Genomic DNA, 21,799 nt, shown 5'->3' with positions numbered 1-21,799 from the left:
TATTAATATGAGATTTTAATCTTTAAATGTTTTAAAATGATATTTTGTGTGTATACAGTGTAAGAAGTTAGGCACATAATTCAGTTATGAGTTATTGAATTGTATAATAAGTTACATTTCATGTAATGTCCCCGTCTATGTTCGATTATTTGGTTCGATATGTAATCATACCACGCCTAAACCAAACACAAATTTCTCAAGTTCATAGCCAATTAGTTACTAAACCAATCTCTGTTTGATTAAACTACACTGATCAATGAAGAACATTGAATTTCTAAAGAATAACTTAATCACATACTAAACCAATCTCTGTTTGATTAAACTACACTGATCAATGAAGAAAATTGTTAAATTTTGGTTTGGTACGAATATCAGACCGAAATAATTGCAATCAGACCGGTTCTCTTCTTAAATAAAATGGGTCGTCGTCGGCTTTAGATTTTCGTTTGTGAGATCTCAACCGTTAATAAGGAATAAGAATATCGCAACGGTTAATATCTATTCCTCTACTGTAAGCGCGACGCACTAGATTCTAAACACCCTAAATCAGATTTTTTGAAATTCAAAAGTTCGAAAAAAAAAAATAGCATAAAAAATGCAAAAAAGAATTAGAAGAGCTGGTTCGGGTAACGGACGAAATTCCCAATCTCACCATCATCATCACTCTCAATTCAATCTCTCTCTCATTAACCCAAAACTTTTTAACATCTTCGTAACGGCTCTATTAATCTCTTCTCTCTCTTTCTCTACACATTGAAACACTTCTCGATCTAGGTTTCTAAATTTACTTCTCTCTATCTTCTTCTTCTTCAATCTACTCGCGAAAGTTTCAGTCACAGATTCAATCGATTAAACTTCCAAATTCAATCATCAGTTCTGGAAAATCTTCGAGAAATCTCCCGTTTCAGGCAAGTATTTTGAGTTTCTCTCAGTTCAATTCAATTCGAAATTTTTTGTTGATTCGCAATGTCAAAATCAGTTAGGTTTTCTCAATCAATTTGCTTCGAATTAGCTGCTGATTTCGATTAGGGTTTCTCTGTTTCAAATCTGTTACAGGCTGAAGCATTTCGAAATGGCTACTATTCAAAAAGATCCGATTCTTCAAGTAGAGACAACTTGTGGATCTCTCTTATACGAACTCCAGGTTTTTGGGAGATTTTAAGAGTCTTTTTTTTTTTTTTTTTTTTTTTTTTTTTTTTTTTTATCTTTCAAATTGTTTGTGTGGAGTCTTAAGAATGAGATCTTGTTTTGTTTTGTGGATTAGATTATTTGGGATGAAGTTGGAGAAACAGAAACTGATAGAGATAAGATGTTACTTGAGCTTGAACGTGAATGTTTAGAAGTTTATAGAAGAAAAGTTGATCAAGCGAATCGATGTAGAGCTCAGCTAAGGCAAGCAATTGCTGATGCTGAAGCAGAGCTAGCTACAATCTGTTCTGCTATGGGGGAACGTCCTGTTCATATTAGACAGGTGAGTCATTCTTCTGAGTGATCTTGATAATGTTATTCAATAGTCTATGGTTATGTTATCTTTTTTCAACTTTTAACCCTTTCTTTTTTGTATGTGTCAGTCTGATCAAAGCGTTGGAAGCTTGAAGCAAGAGCTTGGTACGATTCTTCCTGAACTTGAAGAGATGCAAAAGAGGAAAATTGAAAGAAGGAACCAGTTCGTTGTTGTCTTGGAGGAAATAGATAGTATTGCTAATGATATTAAAGGTCAAGGAGAACTTGTTCACTCTAAACCACTTATCGATGAGACTGACTTGTCTATGAGAAAGCTTGAAGAGTTACACTGCCAGCTGCAAGCACTTCAGAAGGAAAAGGTGAGATTAGATTTGAACTTGCATAGTTGGCTTCTTTGTGTTTCCTTTGGTTATCCCAACCATTAGATATGTATTTACTCTTTTTATGGTGTTGTTTCCCTCAGAGTGATCGTGTGGAGATGATTCGAAAGCACTTGTGTACATTGTATTCACATTGTTCAGTACTTGGAATGGACTTCAATGAGGTTGTTGGCCAAGTGAATCCTACATTGAGTGATCCAGAAGGACCAAGAAGCTTAAGCGATCATACAATCGAGAAACTGGGGGCTGCAGTTCAAAAGCTGAGGGAGGTCAAGATACAGAGAATGCAGAGGGTAAATGATGATTTACTTTGACGAGTTATGTATAATTTTCTTTCTTGTTGTTGCTTATAGTTGCCTATTTAATTTGATGAAGCTTCAAGATCTAGCAACAACCATGTTGGAGCTCTGGAATTTGATGGATACACCCATAGAAGAGCAACAAGAGTATCAGCATATTACCTGCAATATAGCTGCATCAGAACATGAAATAACTGAAGGCAATAGTCTCTCTGAAGACTTCATTAAATATGTAAGCTGTGGATGTTCTTTTCATGGTTACATTGTTTTTATAAACTCTACGACCAAGCTTATAACTTAAGTGAAGCTTTTTGATGTCCATGTTTGTAACCATAACATGACTTCCATTGCTGTATGCAGGTTGAGGCAGAAGTTGTTCGATTGGACGCTGTCAAAACAAGCAAAATGAAAGAACTTGTTTTCAAGAAAAGGTCAGAACTGGAGGATATATGTAGGAAAACCCACTTGTTGCCAGTGTCAGACAGTGCTATAGATCAGACTGTAGCGGCGATAGAATCTGGTATTGTGGATGCTACAATGGTCCTGGAGCATCTTGAGCAACATATATCTAAGATCAAAGAGGAAGCTTTAAGCCGAAAGGAGATACTAGAAAGGGTTGAGAAATGGTTATCTGCCTGCGATGAAGAAAGTTGGCTTGAAGAATACAACAGGGTTAGAGTCGGATCATTGAAACTTTTTTAAACTTACAAAAGCTCGATACATATTCTGATAATTTTCACTCTACAGGATGATAACCGATACAATGCTGGACGAGGGGCTCATCTTACTCTCAAGCGTGCTGAGAAAGCTCGTAATCTTGTTAACAAGCTTCCAGGTAAGTTACTCATTGCTGTCAATGTATCTTACATGTTTATGCTCTGAATAGATTATGAAGGTAGTATCTTTTCATATTTATTCATTCAGGAATGGTTGAAGCACTGGCCTCGAAGACTATTGTTTGGGAACAAGAAAAGGGGATTGGATTTCTCTATGATGGTGTATGAATTCTCTACACATTCGCTATTGGTTTCACTTGGTTATAATTCATTATGTCTAGCTGACCATTCGTAATTCTCTTTCTCTATGTCCAGATCCGTCTCCTTTCTATGCTTGAGGAGTATAATTTACTGAGGCAGGAAAGAGAAGAAGAACACCGTCGCCAACGGGTATGTACAAGTCCTTTCTTTTCTATTTCCATCAGAAACTTCTGACCAATATCATCCTCCTAATTCAACTCTATGTGATGCAACTGTCGTTTCTACATATTAAAGGATCAGAAGAAGCTTCAAGTACAGCTCATAGCTGAACAAGAGGCTCTTTACGGGTCCAAACCGAGCCCATCTAAACCCCTTGGTGGTAAAAAGGCTCCAAGAATGTCGACCGGTGGTGCAACCAACCGAAGACTCTCCTTAGGAGCAGGAATGCATCAGACTCCTAAGCCTAACAAGAAAGCAGATCATCGACAGAATGATGGAGCTTTATCAAATGGTAACTCCTGTCTTATAGTATAATGTGCTCATTTGTTATCAACATAGTCTTGAGTAGAAGATTTCCTAATTGCATTGGTGAATGAATCTGAAATCTTGCAGGAAGAAGAGGGCTTGATGTTGCAGGGCTTCCCACAAGGAAACAGTCAATGAATCCTTCTGAACTGTTGCAATCTCCATTAGTTCGCAAACCATTCTCGCCCATTCCGACTACGGTGGTTGCATCAAAGGCCAACATAGCAACAACAACACAACAACATCCGAAACACAACGCAGTGAATGAGATATCATCATTTGCAACTCCTGTCAAGAACAACAACAACATTCTTAGGAATTTGGAAGAAGAGAAGATGATGACTATGATGATGCAAACACCGAAGAACGTTGCTGCTATGATTCCAGTCCCATCAACACCAGCAACAATCTCTGTTCCAATGCATACCGCACCAACACCATTCACCACCAATGCAAGATCAATGTCAATGTCTGAAAAGCCTGAAGTTTTGGAGTATTCGTTTGAGGAACGAAGACTCGCCTTCATGCTACAGTCTGAATGTGGTTTGGTTTGATGACTTTGATCATCCTTTTGGTTTCACAATCTGAAGTTGTTTTATTTGTAAAACTCAAATTGAATGTGGTTTGGTTTGTAAAAAGGTCAATTATATGATTGGCTTTTTCTTTTAAGTAGTCATTTTATACACGTATGGTTTGGTTTCTTCGCGAGACTGACAAGAAGGAAAAAAAACTTGTCCGTGAAGTGGAGCTGTAGAGGAAAACTAGTCAACCTAATTTGTATTTTAGTTTTCCTCAAATTATTACCTGACTTGTCATAATCCTTTGTGGCTCTTTTCGTTTTTTTTTTTTTTTTTTTTCCGTCATGCTCTACTCGTTTATTCATTCACATTTTTTTTCATCTCAATCTACTGATGCATTTGACCACTTTCTCGTCTCCATGTAGGAGTTGGGTGACTAAAGATTTTACCACTATGATAATAATCTTCAATCGATTTGTTATCCATAAATTAATTTCGGACCTTACATAAATAATACTTCCATGTAGTTTTTTTTTTTTTTTTGACAATACTTCCATGTAGTTTGTAGATGTAAAATTTTTGCTCCTAGAATTTGAATTAGAACTCACTAAATAGGAATATATTGTCATAGATACAGTTCCTAGTCAGAGTTTTTAGACTAATAATTATGTCTAGTCGCATGACCTAGTAGAAGACCAACTATAACTTACTTTCGGAAGTGATAAAACGACTGAACTATCTTGTGCAATTTGTTATGTTACTTAAATAACCCCAACAACAATCATGATCAATTATATAATTCACACTATTATCTACTCCATTAGACAAAAGAGGATAATGTTGGTACGGAGCCATTACCAAACTCCAAATGGCAGGGATTAGGACAAGAGATTTTATGTAGTTGAGATTTTGGAAGGCTAAATTGGTCAAGGTGTTGTTTTGGTTATATAGTCAACGTGGGTAGACTGGAAAACGAAAGAGAGATAATATTAGGTGACAGAAATGTCTCTAACTTTTTTTATTTTTATTTTAAATAGTATATATGGAGGAAAAAAAAACTCAAAATCAAGTCCAATTGTATTTTTTTTGGGTCAAACAAAGTCCATTAGTATATTAATATATTAAAGTAATTAAGCTTTAGCTGTATCCCAAACTCCAAGACTTGTTAGGAGAGGTGTGTAAATTTTTTTGAATTTTCTAATTAAGCCCATTATTACAATTTTCTTTTTAAGAATTACACTTTCCTCGTTTCTCTCTCCCTTTTTTTAAAAAGAAAAAACTTAATTTATTTATTAAAATAAAATAAAAAATGTAGTAATGTAAAATAAAAAATATCTGCTCTTTTGATTTTTATTTTATTTATCTCTTTCCATTCTCCTCAAAACCCTAATTTCTCACATCTTGTAAACTTAACCCACTCGTAGAAAAAAAAAAAGAAAAGAAAAGAACAAAGAAAAAAAAAAACTGCAGGTAATTATGAATGTTTTAGGAGAAAAATTCTTCTGAAATTAAGATTCCGCCATGGAAGCTTTTGATCTTTCTCTTCTTCACTACTAGTACTACTACTTAATTTCAAAAAAAAAAAAAAAATTGATTTTTATTTTTTTCCCCTTTTCTCTGAATCTTACGTCCTTCTGGATCTCTTTCCTCTCTCTCTCTCTCTCTCTCTCTCTCTCTCTCTCTCTCTCTCTATTGTCTATACTTTAAGTGTCTGTCTGAAGACGAAGCTTGAATCTGTCGTGATCAAAACAAGTTCTCTTGTCTTTTTAATTTTGTGTTCTTTTTTTTTGTTGGGTCTTCTTCTTCTTCCTTACTTGTCGGAATCAGAATCTTTCAGATGGAGGAGAGAGAAGGAACTAACCACAACAACAACATCGCTACCAGTTTTGGTCTGAAACAACATCAACAACATGAAGCTCCTCGTCCTCCTCCTCCTCCTCCTGGTTACCACATGGAACCACCGCGGTCTGAAAACCCTAATCTTTTTCCGGTGGGTCAATCCAGCACTGCCTCCGCCTCTGCGTCGGTGAAAGCTCCTGAGAATGCTGCTCCTCCTTTTAGCTTGACAATGCCGGTTGAGAATTCGTCTTCTGAGTTGAAGAAGAAGAGAGGGAGACCAAGGAAGTATAACCCTGACGGCTCTCTCGCTGTGACTCTATCGCCGATGCCCATCTCCTCCTCTGTTCCGTTGGCGACGTCGGAGTTTGGCTCTCGGAGACGGGGTAGAGGGCGAGGGAGAGGGAGAGGAAGAGGAAGAGGAAGGGGACGAGGAACTGGTAGTGGAGAGCCCAACAACAACAATAACAATTGGCACAAGGCTCCTCAGATGTTCGAATTCGACAACAGTCCTAGTTCTGGTAATGTCTTTTTATCTCACAACTGTGTTGTCCTGTATTTACAGTGGTCTCTCTTTAGAATCAATAGATGCCTTTTAAATGAATCTTATATGCTATATTGGATCTCTTTGTCTTTGGTTTGACTTGTACAAAAAAAAGGAGTTGGAATAAGGACAAAGGACACACTTGTCCTATAAAGCAAAGGAATGTTACTGTCTAGTAAACTGGATTTGTGTGAAAACTGAAAAAGGCTTGTATTAAAAGGGAAATTGCCCTGAAGAGTAGATGAAAAAGAAAGCAATTTAGGGAAGCTACTTAGGATTCTTTGATGAGTGTGATTAAGAATATACATATAGGCACTGGTCTTGTTACATAAGGGCTTTTCACTTGAGTTAAGTTTTAGCAATTCGTCTGTTTTTTACTGATTCACTTCGATGTTAGCTTTTGCAGGTGGAGGCCTTGCAGAACTTGGCAGTCCAAGTTTTACCCCTCATGTGCTTACAGTAAATGCCGGTGAGGTATGTCTTTGATAATTCTCTTTACTTGTGATTTACTGAATACATGTGAGTATAAATGTCAGTTTAGCGACCTTAATACGAACAGACTTATTAATCTTGACTAAGTCCTCTAGATTTCTTACTCTTTTTGTCCCACTCGTGTTCTAACAGGATGTGACAATGAAGATAATGACCTTCTCTCAACAAGGCTCTCGTGCTATCTGTGTTCTTTCAGCCAACGGTCCTATTTCCAATGTTACACTTCGTCAGACTATGACATCTGGTGGTACTCTCACTTTTGAGGTCTGCTCTCTCTCTCTTCACTCTGTCGTGGCTTCCAACTTTTTTCTTTTTTTACTGAATTTAGTTAACAATTTGTTGGTCAGGGTCATTTTGAGATTCTTTCTTTGACTGGTTCATTTATACCAAGCGAGAGTGGAGGAACCAGAAGCAGATCCGGCGGGATGAGTGTGTCCCTTGCTGGACCTGATGGTCGTGTCTTTGGTGGTGGCCTTGCCGGTCTCTTTATAGCCGCTGGTCCTGTTCAGGTAAATAACTTAGAACATAATGTGTTGATCTCTTCAATGGACTATGAGTGTTTGTATCGTTTTAAGCATTGTTGGTTTGGAACTTAGGTGATGGTAGGGAGCTTTGTAGCGGGTCAAGAGGAAACGCAGCAGCAGCAGCAGATAAAGAAGCAAAGAAGGGAAAGACTTGGGATCCCAACAACAACACAAGCTTCTAACATCTCATTCGGTGGATCAGCGGAAGATCCTAAGGCTAGATACGGGCTCAACAAGCCTGTTGTTATTCAACCACCAACCGTGTCTGCACCACCACCTGTGTCCTTTTCGCATGAGCCAAGTACTAACACAGCCCATGGTTACTATGCAAATAACACCGCTAACCATATCAAGGATCTCTTCTCTTCCCTCCCTGGAGAATATGAGGAAGAAGACGAGGAGGATTTAGACGGTGAAGATGATGAAGAATTTGGAGGCCATAGCGAATCTGACACCGAGGTTCCAAGCTGATGATTTGATGGAGTGACTCCCCTGACATTGATCAACCATGATCTTGAGTTGCTGCGGCGTTTTATCTTTGATGTCTTCTGATTTGTTTAGAGTGTAATGGTATTTTTTTTTCTCAGATTGTAGTTGTTTTGCGTAAACAGAGATGTTTCATTAAAAGTTAGGGTTTATTAGAGGATGTAATCTTTAGGGTTCTTTGACTTGCTTCTTTCTTTTTATCCCCAAGTGGTCGTTGTAGAAGTGAAAAAACTTGGTGTGTGTTCTCAAACTCTCTCTTTTATTTAATCTACTATGTTCACTGAACTAGCATATTGTGTATCTACGCTACTTTATAGTTTAACGTACTAGTAGTTGTATTGTACCAATTATAATATACTTTTGTTAATATATGTATCAACAACACAGTAATACTAAAAGAATACTCTTTGATCACGTATTTAAAGAAGCATAAAAGTAGAATAATATACCAATTTTAGCAAAATTATGTAGTAGTACTGTAGTACCGTCTATCATCTATCAATTTTTTCATTTGCACCAAATTGTGTTGAAATTAATTTATTTTGTAACGACCTCAAATAAAATGTTTTAATTTCGCAAGACAATGGGTTTCAAAAATATATTGAAGTGACATTGAGCTTGAATTTGAGTCATTTGACTAAAGCTCGCTTACATAGTGTGTATGATACTAATCAGAATAATTTAAAAAGATAGAAAAACAAATTATTTTTCTTCATTACAAACACTTCAGAGTAGAAAATATAATATCTGAAAAAATATTAAGGCTTTTTCATTTCACTTTTATTAAGTTTTGCAATAGAAAATATATTGTATATATGTTAATTTATCCAGTCTTATAATAGTTAATTTTTTCTATTGCAATTAAAAACATCAACTTATTATTTGATTTATTTAAATACATTTTTTCCACAAAAAATAAAGCAATATATTTGATTGTAAACAACAAAAACACACAATATTTATTTTTAATATATAGAAGATAGAAGATCCAAAAAATTTATTTTGCAAAATAATATATTTGACTGTATTTCTCAAAATATATATATATATATATATATATATATATATTTGACTGTAAAAATGTTGACTATTAGTTTAGCTTCAAAATAAAAATTACTAATTATAAGAATGTATACATTAAAGATGTAAACACAATATTTAGTTATATAATATAGAATGTCTTAATTTAAAAAAAAAACTATAAACTATTTCATATAGCAATTTATATTTTTTTGGTTTTTAATAGTATACATAAAAAAAATTAGAATATTTTTTTGGTCAATTTTGGTCAATGCCGGAATAAGTCAACCAGTGTATCGGAAATTGTATGTTTATGGTATTAACCACATGACATCATATAGTTTATGCATGTGGTCATACAATACATGAATTTAGGTCATATAATACATCTAGTTCGTATAGTTGAGAGTACAATATTATACTTGGCATGTGTGATCATGCGAGAACGCATACTTCGTGTAGCTAGCAATCTTTTTTCCTTGTAAGTTTTGTTGCAATTAATTTTCTTTGAACAAAAAAACCTCAAACAAATGTATTAATTTCACAAAACAAATAGTTTTCAAAGGTTGTGCATTTGAAGCATTAAAGGTCGATCACCAACTAATTTGAAAACCTAGTGGAAAGAGTAACAATGTAACCAAAAAAAACTCAAATTATTGGTTCATGCATTGAACTCATGTATGTGTTTATAGTGAAATAAAAATGTATCATATTTTAGTTGTTTTCTTAAACAAGTATATCTCATTCAAATTTTGAGGTTTATGTTTAGGGTTCTTTCACTTATTTGTTATTTTCATATCCCAAGTGGTTGTTGTAAGAATTCAAACAAAATCTAGTTAGAGATTTAAACTCTCTTCTTCAATCAATTCTTCAATGACTTCATTTTAATATTCAACTAGGTTTTATTAACTCCACTCTATATAATCTATCTACTATTTACAACTACTCGATTTATAACCATGTGTTCATTGAAGTGACATTTATATTTACATTATTATGTTTCAATGCTACTTTAAGGTTTAAACCATTGGTTGTTATAAATACATCATCGTTGATATGATTGACAATCAGAATTTAATGTTATAAATATTATAAAATTTACTTAACAATCATAATAATGTTATAAAACAAACAAAATCACCCAACGATGATGTAAACATTATTAAGTTGTTATAAATACATCATCGCTGCATAAAGTTTACTTAATCTAATGTTAAATGGTTTTTCGCTTGTCAATATTATAGAGAATTAATATTGAAGTTACATTTTTAACTTTAGAATCGTATTTAGCAAACAAACTAAACATAATATGATTTATTTTCTTTGTTGGGTGATTTTTATGTATCTTAATTTTCATCGAGTATGTAGAAATTATATGACCTTTCATAATTTTAAATGTGAAGTGCTAAAACAAACTTTGTATTAAGTTATTTCATATTTATTGGCTTTTGTATCTAACAAGTAATTTAAGATTTCAAATAATTTTTTGCATGAACCACTATTTTTTTTTAAATAGTAAACTTCTAAACAATTGATCTATGTATAAAATTCAATTAGAATTTTGGTAACAAATAACTCTTTTATAAATAAAGAGTTGCACTTAAAAATGGTTAAATAAGTGAATGAATATATTTTTCAGCTAATATTTTGTTAAGAACTTTTGGATTGTTTGAATTTGATAAAAACTGGTACATATAGTGTTTTATATAACTGGAATCATTTAGAAAGAAGAGAACACAACTAAAAAATTTCAAAACAAATAACAAGAAAAAAATAGTTATGAGATTTCCCAAAACTATCATCTGCATAATAAACAACAATTCTTTACTTTTACAAGGTAAGAAATAGTTTATAATGTTTTTTTGGATACCATCTTTTAAACCTACTATCTTATTCAATGAATTCATTTTCAAACTCAACTAAATTTGGTTAATTCATCTTTTTTGGAATCTATCTGCATAGTACATTCCATGATTGTCTCATTCATAAATATGTGTTCATTAAATTAATCTTTTGTGTACCTATGTTACTTCAAAGTTGTTAACACACTAGTAGTGGTATTTTACTAGTTATAAGTACTTAATGATATCATATACTTTTGTTTATATGTGTATTTTTTATCTTCTTGTCAATATTTCATAAATTAAGTATTGATTTTTTCTTATATCAAATAAACATTGATACTAAATGAATATTATCTGATTAATTGTTTAATACAAAATAATATAGTTTATAAAAGATATATCAACAAACATCTATTTAGAAACCCTACTACATGATTTTATTATAATATTAATAAGGTTTATGTTTAGGGTTCTTTCATTTGTTTGATATTTTCATATCCCAAGTGGTTGTTGTAAAATTTCAAACAAAAAAATAATTAATTTATTTGAACTTTTTTCTTCAATCAATTCATTTTAATACTCAACTAAATTTTATTAATTCTTCTATATATAATCTACCTACTTTTTACTACTACTTTATTTATAGTCATATGTTCATTGAAGTGATAGTAACACTTTCAAAAACTAGCAGTAATTCGCATAATAAATAACCATTTCTATTTTTCCCAGTTATAAAAAAATTTGTTGAAAAGAAGTTGCAATTTAATAAACAATATATAATCTTGGTGTGGATCTCGTCCTTTAAACCTAGTCCCCCTTCAATAACTTCATTTTGAAACTCAACTGAATTTTCTTGATTTGTCTTTATAGAGTAATATCTATATTCTACAATATATCTACTGTACATTTATAGAATTAACATTTTAATTTTATTATGTTAAGATAGATATCTATGCTATTTTTAAACGCACAAGTAGTTGTATTCGTTTACTTATAAATCACCTGGTGGGTTGGGGCCATGTATTTTTATTAGTTTCTCTTTGTCTTTTTCTATAAATTTTGGGATAAAATGAATATTAAAAGTACATTGTTAAATTTTTTTTAAAAAAATAGTATTTAAAACAAACAAAAATGTGATGTGGTATAATTTAACTGATTTTTTTTTTTGGGTCAAATTTAACTTATTTTTTCTTCTATATTAATGAAGTATCCCATTGATTATATAAAAACTAGACAACTTTTCCATTAAAAACAACTTTTTTTTTAGTGTCAAGTGATATAATTTCGTGTCATAAAAACCATCCTGGTTTTTTTTTTTAAAATCTTAGAACTTAGAAGTATTTTAGGTTTTAAACTTTTTTACCGACACATTCTTTCTCAAATCGCGAACTTTAAGACATTTGATCTATATCTCAAACTAACTTAGACTTTGATAATGGAATCTTCTTTTTGTAAATAGAGTGTTGGACTCGAATTTGTTTTGCCAAGCATGCAAGTGAATGAAAATTATTGTATTCATTTTCCTAACTCTCGGAGTCTATGAAGTTGATAAAGGCTCATCTCATATACATATATAGTGGCTGACAATGACAATAAAAAAGAAGAGACAAAATAAATAAAGGTTCATAACAAAGTATATTCAAAAATCAGAAGAAAAATACATCTACGAGCCTCCAAAATTTGGCATTCACATAATAAAATAACAAAATTCAAATGAAAAAAACTATGAACTTGAAAGATTAAAGAACAATTTTCTTTATTGATTTAGAAACTTTTCAAAACTAAATCTTTTTCCTTTTTTAGATCTTATGGAACATCTCTCCATGACCTCTTATTTATATAGATCTTAACAACCCATAAATCTATATGGAAAAGGAAAACTTACAAAACTTCAAATATTTAGACCTTATTTGTATTTTCTATTTTCTATATCTTCTAGCATCTTCTAGAAGGAGATTACTTTGTCTCCAAGTCTTGGAATTATCCAACATTCTCCCCCTTAATTCCAACTTGAATTCCGGGAAGCTTTGTCTCTACAACTCTGATTAGACTTCTCATTTCTTTAAACTTTATTCTTGCCAACGGCTTAGTAAGAATATCCGCTTTCTGCTCCACACCGGGTACATACTCCACTTCAATCTGTTCATTCTCTATGCATTCTCGAATAAAATGGTACTTTGAGAGTATGTGTTTGCTCCTCCCATGAAACACAAGATTCTTGGTTAAAGCAATGGCTGACTTGTTGTCAATCTTTAGTATGACCTTCTCGTCAATACAAAGAACCTCTTTTAACAACTCATTGAACCATATAGCTTGCTTTGCGGCTTCCGTCGCTGCCATAAACTCTGCTTCACATGAGGATAATGCGACGGTGGGTTGCTTTTGTGACGTCCAAGTGATTGGCGACAAACCGAAGTAGAACATGTGACTTGAAGTACTTCTCCCATCATCGACATCGATATTGTGACTACTATCACTATATCCTATCAATCTCTTTGATCCGTCTCTTCTAAAATGCAAACCAAGGTTAGTCGTTCCTTTCACATACCTTAACACGTGTTTGAGAGCTTTTCCGTGTGACTCTCTCGGGCTTTGCATGTATCGGCTTAGAACTCCAACTTCGAATGCCAAGTCCGGTCTTGTGTGAAGAAGGTATCTCAGACATCCTATGGCTCTTCTATAACTTGTTGCATCGATCTCAGGTTCGTGTTCTGCTTTGGAGAGCTTTAAGTTTGACTCCATCGGCACATGAGTCAAATTACACGAATCCATCTTAGTATCATTAAGGATCCCATGTGCGTAACCTTCTTGTTTTATCATGATCCCATCTTCTCCTTGAAGCACTTCGATACCAAGATAATATGTTAGCTTGCCTAGATCCGACATCTCAAAATTCCTTGACATATCTTCCTTGAATTGTTCAATAACCTTGCGTGAAGTTCCTGTTACGAACAAATCATCAACATAGATTGCCACTATCAAGATTTCTTTCTCATTCTTCTTGAGATATACCGATGGCTCTTTGATGCACCTTTTAAAGTTCATCTCCTTTAGAACTTGATCGAGTTTTGTATTCCATGCTCTTGGGGCTTGTCGTAAACCATATAGTGCCTTACAAAGTTTATACACGCGATCTTCTTTTCCCTTCTTCTCGAAACCTTCAGGCTGTGCTACATAAACTAACTCCTTCAGTTCACCATTTAAGAATGCGGTTTTGACGTCTAGGTAATGTATTTCCCACCCACTTGTTGCTGCGATAGCTATTAGGAGCCGTATAGTCTCTAACCTTGCTACCGGAGCAAAAGCTTATTCGAAATCTATCCCTTGTTGTTGTACATAGCCTTTCGCCACAAGTCTTGCCTTGAATTTACTCACCATTCCATCTGCTTTTCTCTTGATATTGTATATCCACTTCAGTCCTATGGGCTTAACACCAATCGGTTTATCTACGAGCTCCCATGTCTCGTTTCTTACAATCAAATCTAACTCAGCTTTCATTGCATCAATCCACTCTTGTTGGTGTTCAGCTTCAAGAAAGTTTCCTGGTTCTCCGTCAATCGTAAGCAACAATCTTCCACTTTCTTGGTCTGCAAGTAACACATAGTCATTAAGATAAGCTGGTCGTCGTATGATATGACCGTATCTCGTTGTCACTTGTTGATTTTCTGCTCCATGATTCACGCCATTGTCACCCTGTTCTGCTTCTTCCTCCTCTTGGTTCATAGGATCTTGATCTGGATCGTGATAGTCATTGTTTTCATCATTCCCATGTCCATCTCTATTTTCTATGAATCCGCCATGAGAGAGCTTGAACATTCCTGGTGCTTCATCAGTTTCATTTGGAGGAGACCAGTCCCAAGCTTTTTTCTCGTCAAATACCACATCTCTACTGACCGTTATCTTCCTTGTGAGTGGATCATATAGACGATATGCCTTGGAACCATGTTCTGTTCCGAGATTGATCACACTTCTTGACCGATCATCTAGCTTCTTTAAATGTGGTTCGGTGATCTTGACGTGAGCTACACATCCAAAAACCCTTAAGTGCTCGAAATTGGGTTTCTTGGACCATAAGCTCTCATACAGAGTTTGACCTTGTAATGCCTTTGTTGGAACTCAGTTGATAAGATACGTTGAATGACGTACGGCTTCTCCCTACATATCATTTGGAACCTTCATTGCTTTAAGTAAGCTTCTGGTCATCTCCATTAATGTTTGATTCCTTCTCTCAACCACACCATTTTGTTGTGGCATATATGGTGCGGTTAAGTGCCTAGAAACTCCATTCTCTTTGCAAAAACGATTGAAATCAGTAGAAGTGAACTCTCCTCCTCTATCGGTGCGAAAGGTTTTAATGTCCTTGCCGGTTTGTTTCTCCACAAACTCTTTAAACCTTTTGAACCGATCGAACGCTTCACTCTTCTCCTTTAACAACATTGTCCACATATATCTCGAGAAGTCATCTATCAAAACAAACACATACCGGTTGTTTGCTAGTGTTGGTGGTGATATTGGCCCGCACAGATCTCTGTGAACCAACTATAACACTTGTGTTGCACGGTAAGTTGCTTTGATTGGGAACGTGTGTCGGGTTTGTTTCCCGGCTAGACATGCATCACATACGTTCATCTCACGTAATACTTGTGGCATTCCTACGACCATATCTTTTCTCACCATATTGTTCAAGACACCAACACTAATGTGACCTAGCCTCGCATGCCAAGTCCATGTAGCTTCTTCTTCTTGAATTGAGAGACACTTCGGAAAACTGATCTCCAGCAGCGTTTTGTAGAGACGGCTTGGCGACCTTACAACTTGAACTAGTAGTCGACCGTACGAATCACTTAAGGTCAACGTGTTTCCCTTCATGTTTACTTCACATCCATTCTCCGTTTCTTGTCCAAGGTTGATGATGTTGTGTTTTAAATCCGGTATGTAATATATTTCTTTGAGAGCTCTTCTTTCACCCGACTTGGTCACAAAGACAATTGATCATTTCCCGATAATGTTTACATACGACCCATCACCAAACTTTACTCGCCCCTTGATGTTTTCGTCTAAGCTTGAGAAAAAACTCTCTGTTTCCTGTCATATGGTTGCTTGTGCCGTTGTCGAGATACCAAACGCTTGCAGTGCTAGTATCGTAGTTATCAGGAAATAATTTATCTTCGCTCAAGAACACCACTTCATGAACGTAGAGGGCTTCGGCTTCTTGAGTCTCGTTTAGGTTTGTTTCTTGGTGTTGCAGAGGCTTATCGGGGAATCTTGAAGCATAGTGACCCGACTTGTCACATCTCCAACATATGACTTTGGTAAGATCTTTCTTCTTTTGGTCCTTTTCTGAGATTTCTCCTCCTTGATTTTGACCGTTATATCTTCCTCGGTCTTGTCCTCTACCTCTACCGAAGCTTCCTCTTCCGATACCACCTCTACCTCTGGCTCCTCCTCGAAATACACCGTACCCTCCACGGTTATTGGTGTTTGAGAACATGAGTTTACCTTGATCTTCACTCAAGGTCTCCTTCCCAACTCGTTCTTCATAAGCTTTTATCCTTCCTACTATATCTTCGAAGGTTGTTGTGTTTAAGTTGAGGTACTTGTTCAAGAGATGCTACGATGTGAATAAATTTTTCTCTTGGAAGTCCCGATAAAAACTTCTTCACAAGTTTTGTTTCATCGATCGCTTCTCCTAGGGAAGTTGATTGAGTGGCGAGTCCTGACATCTTCCCTGCATACTCATCTACCGACTCCAAATCTCCCATCGTTACCCGATCTAGCTATGCTTTTAGAGTTTGAAGTCTAGCTTCTTTCACCCGGTCTGCTCCCTGGTGACGAGACTTGATGGCTTCCCACAGGTTTTTGGCTGAGTTTTGCTCTCCGATCTGCAAAATCAGCGACTCAGGAATCGACTGGAACAACAGAGCAAGCGCCACATTGTTCATCTTCACGTCGGCGGAGCCTGGTTCTATTGTGTCACACACTTCGCTGACTCGAAGCGTGATCTTCATACGCATCGCCCAAACTGTGTAGTTTGTCGATGTTAGCATCGGACAATGGATCGAGGGTGATCTAAGGTCCTTGGTTCGTGGTGGATTGTTGTCTCCCATACTTGGCGACGAAGCTTCTTCAACCACCGTCTTCTTGATCGAGTCTTCTACACAAGCTCTGATACCAATTCAAATCAAAAGAACTATGAACTTGAAAGATTAAAGAACAACTTTCTTTATTGATTTAGAAACTTCTCAAAACTAAATCTCTTTCTCTCTTAGATCTTATGGAACATCTCTCCATGACCTCTTATTTATATAGATCTTAGCAACCCCTAAATTTATATGGAAAAGGAAAACGTACAAAACTTATAATATTGAAACCTTATTTGTATTTCTTATTTTCTATTTCTTCTAACATCTTCTAGAAGGAGGTTACTTTGTCTCCAAGTCTTGGAATTATCCAACAAAAATTTATATTTTATTTTGTATAAGAGAAGTTGCAATTTCAAGTAAACACTAGTTTTACGAATGTTGGATATGGATATCGTCCTTAGTTGGCCAGTGATTTATAATAATCTAGGATATCATATCATCTCTGTCGGATTTATTCATATGCTAGCTTTGTTTTTCTCTTTCTTTTTTATCTTATTGACTTGTGGATTCGATGAACTAGAAAGATGCCTTTTTCTCTCTGTCGAACAACAAACCATAAAATAAATTGTAATAATTCTACCAACCAAACTAAATTGCATCTACACAAATTTACGCGACTCATGCATATAGTATTCTTTTTTCTTACGTCGTTTATGTATTTTTGTTTTGTGCAATGTTGTTTTTGGTTGGTTGCAAAGAGGTTTTAGGCTTTATAATCCCCACATGTACAAATCCTTGTTGAAATATCGGATCAGAAAATATATGATATGTTTTCTAACTTGATTTTATAATGTGTCGTTTTGCATTTGTTTCGCTTGTTACTTTGTTTGATAGTAGTAAAACTTCTCCTTAACAATAAGAAAAATTAGGAATGATTTGATTTAAGCTGGTTTCAATAAAAAGTTAGCTAACTTAATTCATAAGAAGGGAATTACAATTACTATATGTCTTTAGTTATTAATATGGACCTACTTAAGCTTTTTCCCTTTCAGTATGTAGAGCATATTTTTTTCTCATTAAGTATAAACAAAAACACTGATTAATGTAAGAGTTAATTACTCTTAGTGTTCTCTGATTTCCATTGAGTATTAACTTTACGAATAAATTCTTCAACTCGTCTTCGAAGCACAACCTCCATTTCGCTTTCATTCTCTTCTTCTAGTCCTAAGTTCCCTTTCTCGTCCTTCTCCGATAAACCTAAACCGGGTTTTGACGTTAACGATTGCTCAGAACCGGCTGGTTTGGAGGAGAGAGTTGACTTAGATATCAGCCCTGGTTCTTGTAAACCGGGCTTAGAGGTAAGATTCGACTTAGGTACCAAAACGGATTTTTGAAAACCGGGTTTGTAAGAGGAAACTGGCTCAGAGATTAAACCAGATTTCTCATAACCGGGTTTGGGAGAGACATTCGACTCATATTTCAACACGGAATTTTCAAAACCGGGCTTGGAAGAGAGAACCGGTGTTTCAACACCGGGTTTGGGAGAGACATTCAACTCAGATTTCAACACGAAATTTTCAAAACCGGGCTTGGAAGAGAGAACCGAGTCAGAGAACATCAGGGAACCGGGATTTGATTTGTCTTGAGAACCCGGTTTATAGTTGCCCATGAGGATTAAGATGATGATGAAGTTGCAGAAAAGGAACATGAATAAAGAATTGGAAGTAGTCTTGTTGACAAGCTCCAAAACTGAATCTATCATCTTCTTTAATCAAGAAAAAAAAAAAAAAACAGAGAGATTGAGAGAAATTGAGAAAGAAGAAGAAGAGAGGTGGTTTGTGCGAAAGAGACGGGTTGAAAAGAGGTATAAATGGAGGATGAGAGACTTCGAAGACAAGTTCGATTATGACAAAGACTGCTGAATAAAGTTGTTGGAATCTAATTGTTTAATGAAAAATTTCAAACAAGTGATTAATATCAACTCCTTGCCAGCTAAGTTGTACATAAGTATCCAAGTCCTCTTAACAACTATGTCTTTTTTATAACACATGTTTCTTTCTTAATTCAAGTATTTATAAAATATATTGAAAAATAGTACACATGGGTCTCTAATATCAAAGCATGATTGTGACATGTGAAAATGTATTCCACAGTATTTTCTATGGTTGGTTTGGTTCACTTGGTTGGTTGGACTATTTTAGATTAAAATATTTAGAATGATAGTAAGGATAAAAATTCTTATTATACACATTATTAGGAAAAAAAAATTATGAATTAAGAACGGGAAAAAGGATGTGTTAATGATGATCTATTTGATGTAACACAGATTATTGAAAAATTGGTCGATGTAAAAAAAAATTATATATATATCAAGAGGAACAAAGGTAGAATTTGTAACTTGGTAAATCTCCCCTGTCCTCTCTTGTATTCATTCCTCAGTATATATACAAGTATATTAAGGTCACATAAGGTCATAATTGGAATATTACAGTATTCCTAATCTATCACTCCTACGCAGTCGAAGCCAGATTGGTCATGACGCGGAGACTGGACTTAAACTCCATGAAGAGAGGTGTGTGAAGACCTTCGGTGAATATGTCCGCATATTGGCTTGAAGAGGGGATATGAAGAACACGGATGTGACCAAGGGCAATCCGTTCCCGGACAAAATGAATATCTATTTCCACATGTTTTGTACGTTGATGTTGTACGGGGTTGGAAGAGAGATACACAGCACTTACATTGTCGCAGTATACTAGTGTGGCGGTGGTGAGAGGGCAATGCAGCTCAAGGAGTAAGTTGCGGAGCCAAATAGTTTCAGCGACAACATTGGCCACACCTCTGTATTCCGCCTCAGCACTTGATCTGGAGACCGTATGTTGGCGTTTGGACGACCAAGAGATGAGGTTGTCTCCATGGAAAATGCAGTAGCCGGACGTGGAGCGTCTTGTGGAAGGGCAACCTGCCCAGTCTGCATCAGTGTAAGCGGTTAACATTGAGGTTTTTGTTGCTGTGAGCTGCAAGCCATGCTGAATAGTCACTTGGACATAACGAATGATGCGTTTAAGAGCAGTGTAGTGTGATTCGCGAGGATCATGCATGTACAAACAAACCTGCTGGACAGCGTATGCAATGTCTGGGCGAGTGAAGGTGAGGTATTGAAGAGGCCCTGCTAAGCTGCGATATAGAGTCGGGTCAGAAAATGCAGGGCTGTCATCAGCCGAGAGCTTTGCTCGAGGATCCGCCGGTGTTGTGCAAGGGTTGCAGTTTGCCATGTTGGCCCTCAAAATTATTTCTGTAGCATATTGTCGTTGATAGAGGAAGAGACCTGCAGAGTTCCGCTTGATGGAGATGCCAAGGAAGTACTTCGCCGGACCAAGGTCGGACATGGAGAACTTCCGGTGAAGTGAATCAATGATGGCATCACGGAGAGCAGTCGAAGACGCGGTAAGTAAGATATCGTCGACGTATAAGAGGAGATACGCCCGGCCATGAGAGGTGTTGTAGGTGAACAGAGAAGAATCACATTTGCTCTGTTTAAAACCAACACGACAGGCATAGGATGCAAACCGTTGATTCCACATACGCGGTGCCTGTTTGAGTCCATAAATGGACTTGTGTAGAAGACAAATGTGGTCTGGTTTCGACGGATCACGGAACCCCGGTGGCTGGTGCATTTACACAGTTCTTCAAGATCACCATTGAGGAAAGCATTTTTGACGTCAAGTTGATGTATAGACCAGTTGCGAGAGAGAGCAAGGTCAAGCACCATTCTGATTGTGGCTGGCTTCACAACCGGACTAAATGTTTCATCACAGTCAATGCCAACCTCTTGAGACTTACCATTTGCCACCAATCGAGCCTTGTAGCGGGTTAGATTCCCATCTGCATCATATTTGTGAGTAAACAACCACATTGAACGCACAATATTAACATTTTTTGGACGTGGAACCAAAGACCATGTCCTCTTTTTAATTTGAGCACCGTATTCCTCATCCATTGCACCATGCCAGTTAGGATCCTCTAGCGCTTTGAGGTGAGAAGAAGGGAGAGGGAATATTGTTTGAGTAAGAAGAGAGAGAGGCTGGCGTGGTTTGGTAATGCCACTTTTGCTGTGGGTTACCATTTTGTGAGCTGGAGGTGGAGCCACGATAGGAACGGGTGGCAAAGGGTCTGGGTTTGGTGACGGTGGTGCCGGTGTCGGAGCCGCGGGTAGGGGTGGTAGTTGACGTAGCAAGGGAGAGACAGGAGGTGGGGTATCATCATTGTCGAGTGGTGTTTGAGGTAGCAGAAGAGTGTAAAAGGGAAAGGTAGACTCGTCAAAAGTAACATGACGAGAGATGATGATTTTGCGGGAGGTCAGATCGAGACAACGATACCCGCAGTGAGAAGTAGGGAAACCCAAAAAGACACACGCGGTTGATCTGGCCGCAAGTTTGTGTGAGGTGGTGGCTAAGAGGTTCGGGTAGCACAAGCAGCCGAATACACGAAGGTGTTCATACGAGACTGGTTGCTGGTAGAGTTTGTTGAATGGTGTTTGGTTATGAATAGCTTGTGAGGGAAGAATGTTGAAGAGATGAGCAGCCATGTTCAAAGCTTCTACCCAATAGGATGCAGGCAAGTTTGCTTGAAAAGGAAGAGAACGTACAAAGTTATTCAAGGTACGTAAAGTGCGTTCAGCTTTTCCATTTTGTTGGGAGGTGTGAGGACAAGAAAAACGAGATGTGATGCCGTGGGAGGCAAGGTAAGCAAGAAAATCTCGGTTGTTGTATTCCCCACCACTATCACATTGTAGTGATTTGATTTT

The 21,799-nt window shown here is 36.2% G+C and overlaps 4 protein-coding genes across 6 annotated transcripts; 2 read left to right on the top strand and 2 right to left on the bottom strand.

Annotated features, from left to right (window-relative positions):
* The first annotated feature begins 572 nt into the window (after positions 1-572).
* On the top strand, positions 573-4,463 carry LOC104728801 (65-kDa microtubule-associated protein 3). The gene is made up of 12 exons (XM_087476113.1): positions 573-908; positions 1,057-1,144; positions 1,265-1,471; positions 1,572-1,823; positions 1,928-2,137; positions 2,220-2,375; positions 2,504-2,815; positions 2,891-2,978; positions 3,068-3,141; positions 3,235-3,309; positions 3,415-3,631; positions 3,733-4,463. Exons 2-12 carry the CDS (start codon positions 1,073-1,075, stop codon positions 4,197-4,199), a joined length of 2,130 nt encoding a protein of 709 aa, XP_087332239.1. The 5' UTR covers positions 573-908; positions 1,057-1,072; the 3' UTR covers positions 4,200-4,463.
* Positions 4,464-5,519: 1,056 nt separating this feature from the next.
* Positions 5,520-8,330, top strand: LOC104725668 (AT-hook motif nuclear-localized protein 4). 3 transcript variants are annotated; one of them, XM_087476112.1, is made up of 6 exons: positions 5,520-5,633; positions 6,001-6,520; positions 6,950-7,017; positions 7,168-7,299; positions 7,383-7,544; positions 7,632-8,330. In XM_087476112.1, exons 2-6 carry the CDS (start codon positions 6,001-6,003, stop codon positions 8,028-8,030), a joined length of 1,281 nt encoding a protein of 426 aa, XP_087332238.1. In that variant the 5' UTR covers positions 5,520-5,633; the 3' UTR covers positions 8,031-8,330. The 3 variants fall into 3 exon arrangements, with proteins under 3 accessions (XP_087332238.1, XP_087332237.1, XP_010442667.1); XM_087476111.1 differs by having other exon boundaries at positions 6,941-7,017; XM_010444365.3 differs by having other exon boundaries at positions 5,632-6,520; positions 6,941-7,017.
* Positions 8,331-15,932: 7,602 nt separating this feature from the next.
* On the bottom strand, positions 15,933-16,671 carry LOC147935255 (uncharacterized). Its single transcript, XM_087472924.1, has 2 exons — positions 16,573-16,671; positions 15,933-16,520 (listed from the first exon to the last, which is right to left on the bottom strand). The coding sequence occupies exons 1-2, from the start codon at positions 16,669-16,671 to the stop codon at positions 15,933-15,935; spliced, it is 687 nt and encodes a 228-aa protein (XP_087329050.1).
* Positions 16,672-17,942: 1,271 nt separating this feature from the next.
* On the bottom strand, positions 17,943-18,836 carry LOC109127497 (uncharacterized). The gene has a single exon (XM_019232361.2). The coding sequence runs from the start codon at positions 18,752-18,754 to the stop codon at positions 18,104-18,106; it is 651 nt and encodes a 216-aa protein (XP_019087906.1). The 5' UTR covers positions 18,755-18,836; the 3' UTR covers positions 17,943-18,103.
* Between the last annotated feature and the right edge of the window lie 2,963 nt (positions 18,837-21,799).

The sequence above is a fragment of the Camelina sativa genome, chromosome 11 (assembly GCF_030686135.1).
Source record: "Camelina sativa cultivar CO46 ecotype springtype chromosome 11, ASM3068613v1".
Classification (NCBI taxonomy): Eukaryota; Viridiplantae; Streptophyta; class Magnoliopsida; order Brassicales; family Brassicaceae; genus Camelina; species Camelina sativa.
The sequence above is the reverse complement of the archived record's forward strand: the minus strand, read 5'-3'. Positions and strand labels throughout refer to the sequence as shown.

What these genes read in the sequence shown, in the direction of transcription:
- LOC104728801 (XM_087476113.1), top strand. Translation starts at nt 1,073, where the DNA reads ATGGCTACTATTCAAAAAGATCCGATTCTTCAAGTAGAGACAACTTGT. An exon ending in TTGGATTTCTCTATGATGGT is followed by an intron (nt 3,142 to 3,234) that starts GTATGAATTCTC and finishes CTCTATGTCCAG; the next exon opens with ATCCGTCTCCTTTCTATGCT. An exon ending in TGATGGAGCTTTATCAAATG is followed by an intron (nt 3,632 to 3,732) that starts GTAACTCCTGTC and finishes GAAATCTTGCAG; the next exon opens with GAAGAAGAGGGCTTGATGTT.
- LOC109127497 (XM_019232361.2), bottom strand. Translation starts at nt 18,754, where the DNA reads ATGATAGATTCAGTTTTGGAGCTTGTCAACAAGACTACTTCCAATTCT.
- LOC104725668 (XM_087476111.1), top strand. Translation starts at nt 6,001, where the DNA reads ATGGAGGAGAGAGAAGGAACTAACCACAACAACAACATCGCTACCAGT. An exon ending in CGACAACAGTCCTAGTTCTG is followed by an intron (nt 6,521 to 6,940) that starts GTAATGTCTTTT and finishes CTTCGATGTTAG; the next exon opens with CTTTTGCAGGTGGAGGCCTT. An exon ending in GTGGTACTCTCACTTTTGAG is followed by an intron (nt 7,300 to 7,382) that starts GTCTGCTCTCTC and finishes TTTGTTGGTCAG; the next exon opens with GGTCATTTTGAGATTCTTTC.
- LOC147935255 (XM_087472924.1), bottom strand. Translation starts at nt 16,671, where the DNA reads ATGGGAGATTTGGAGTCGGTAGATGAGTATGCAGGGAAGATGTCAGGA. An exon ending in CGATCGATGAAACAAAACTT is followed by an intron (nt 16,521 to 16,572) that starts GTGAAGAAGTTT and finishes TTCACATCGTAG; the next exon opens with CATCTCTTGAACAAGTACCT.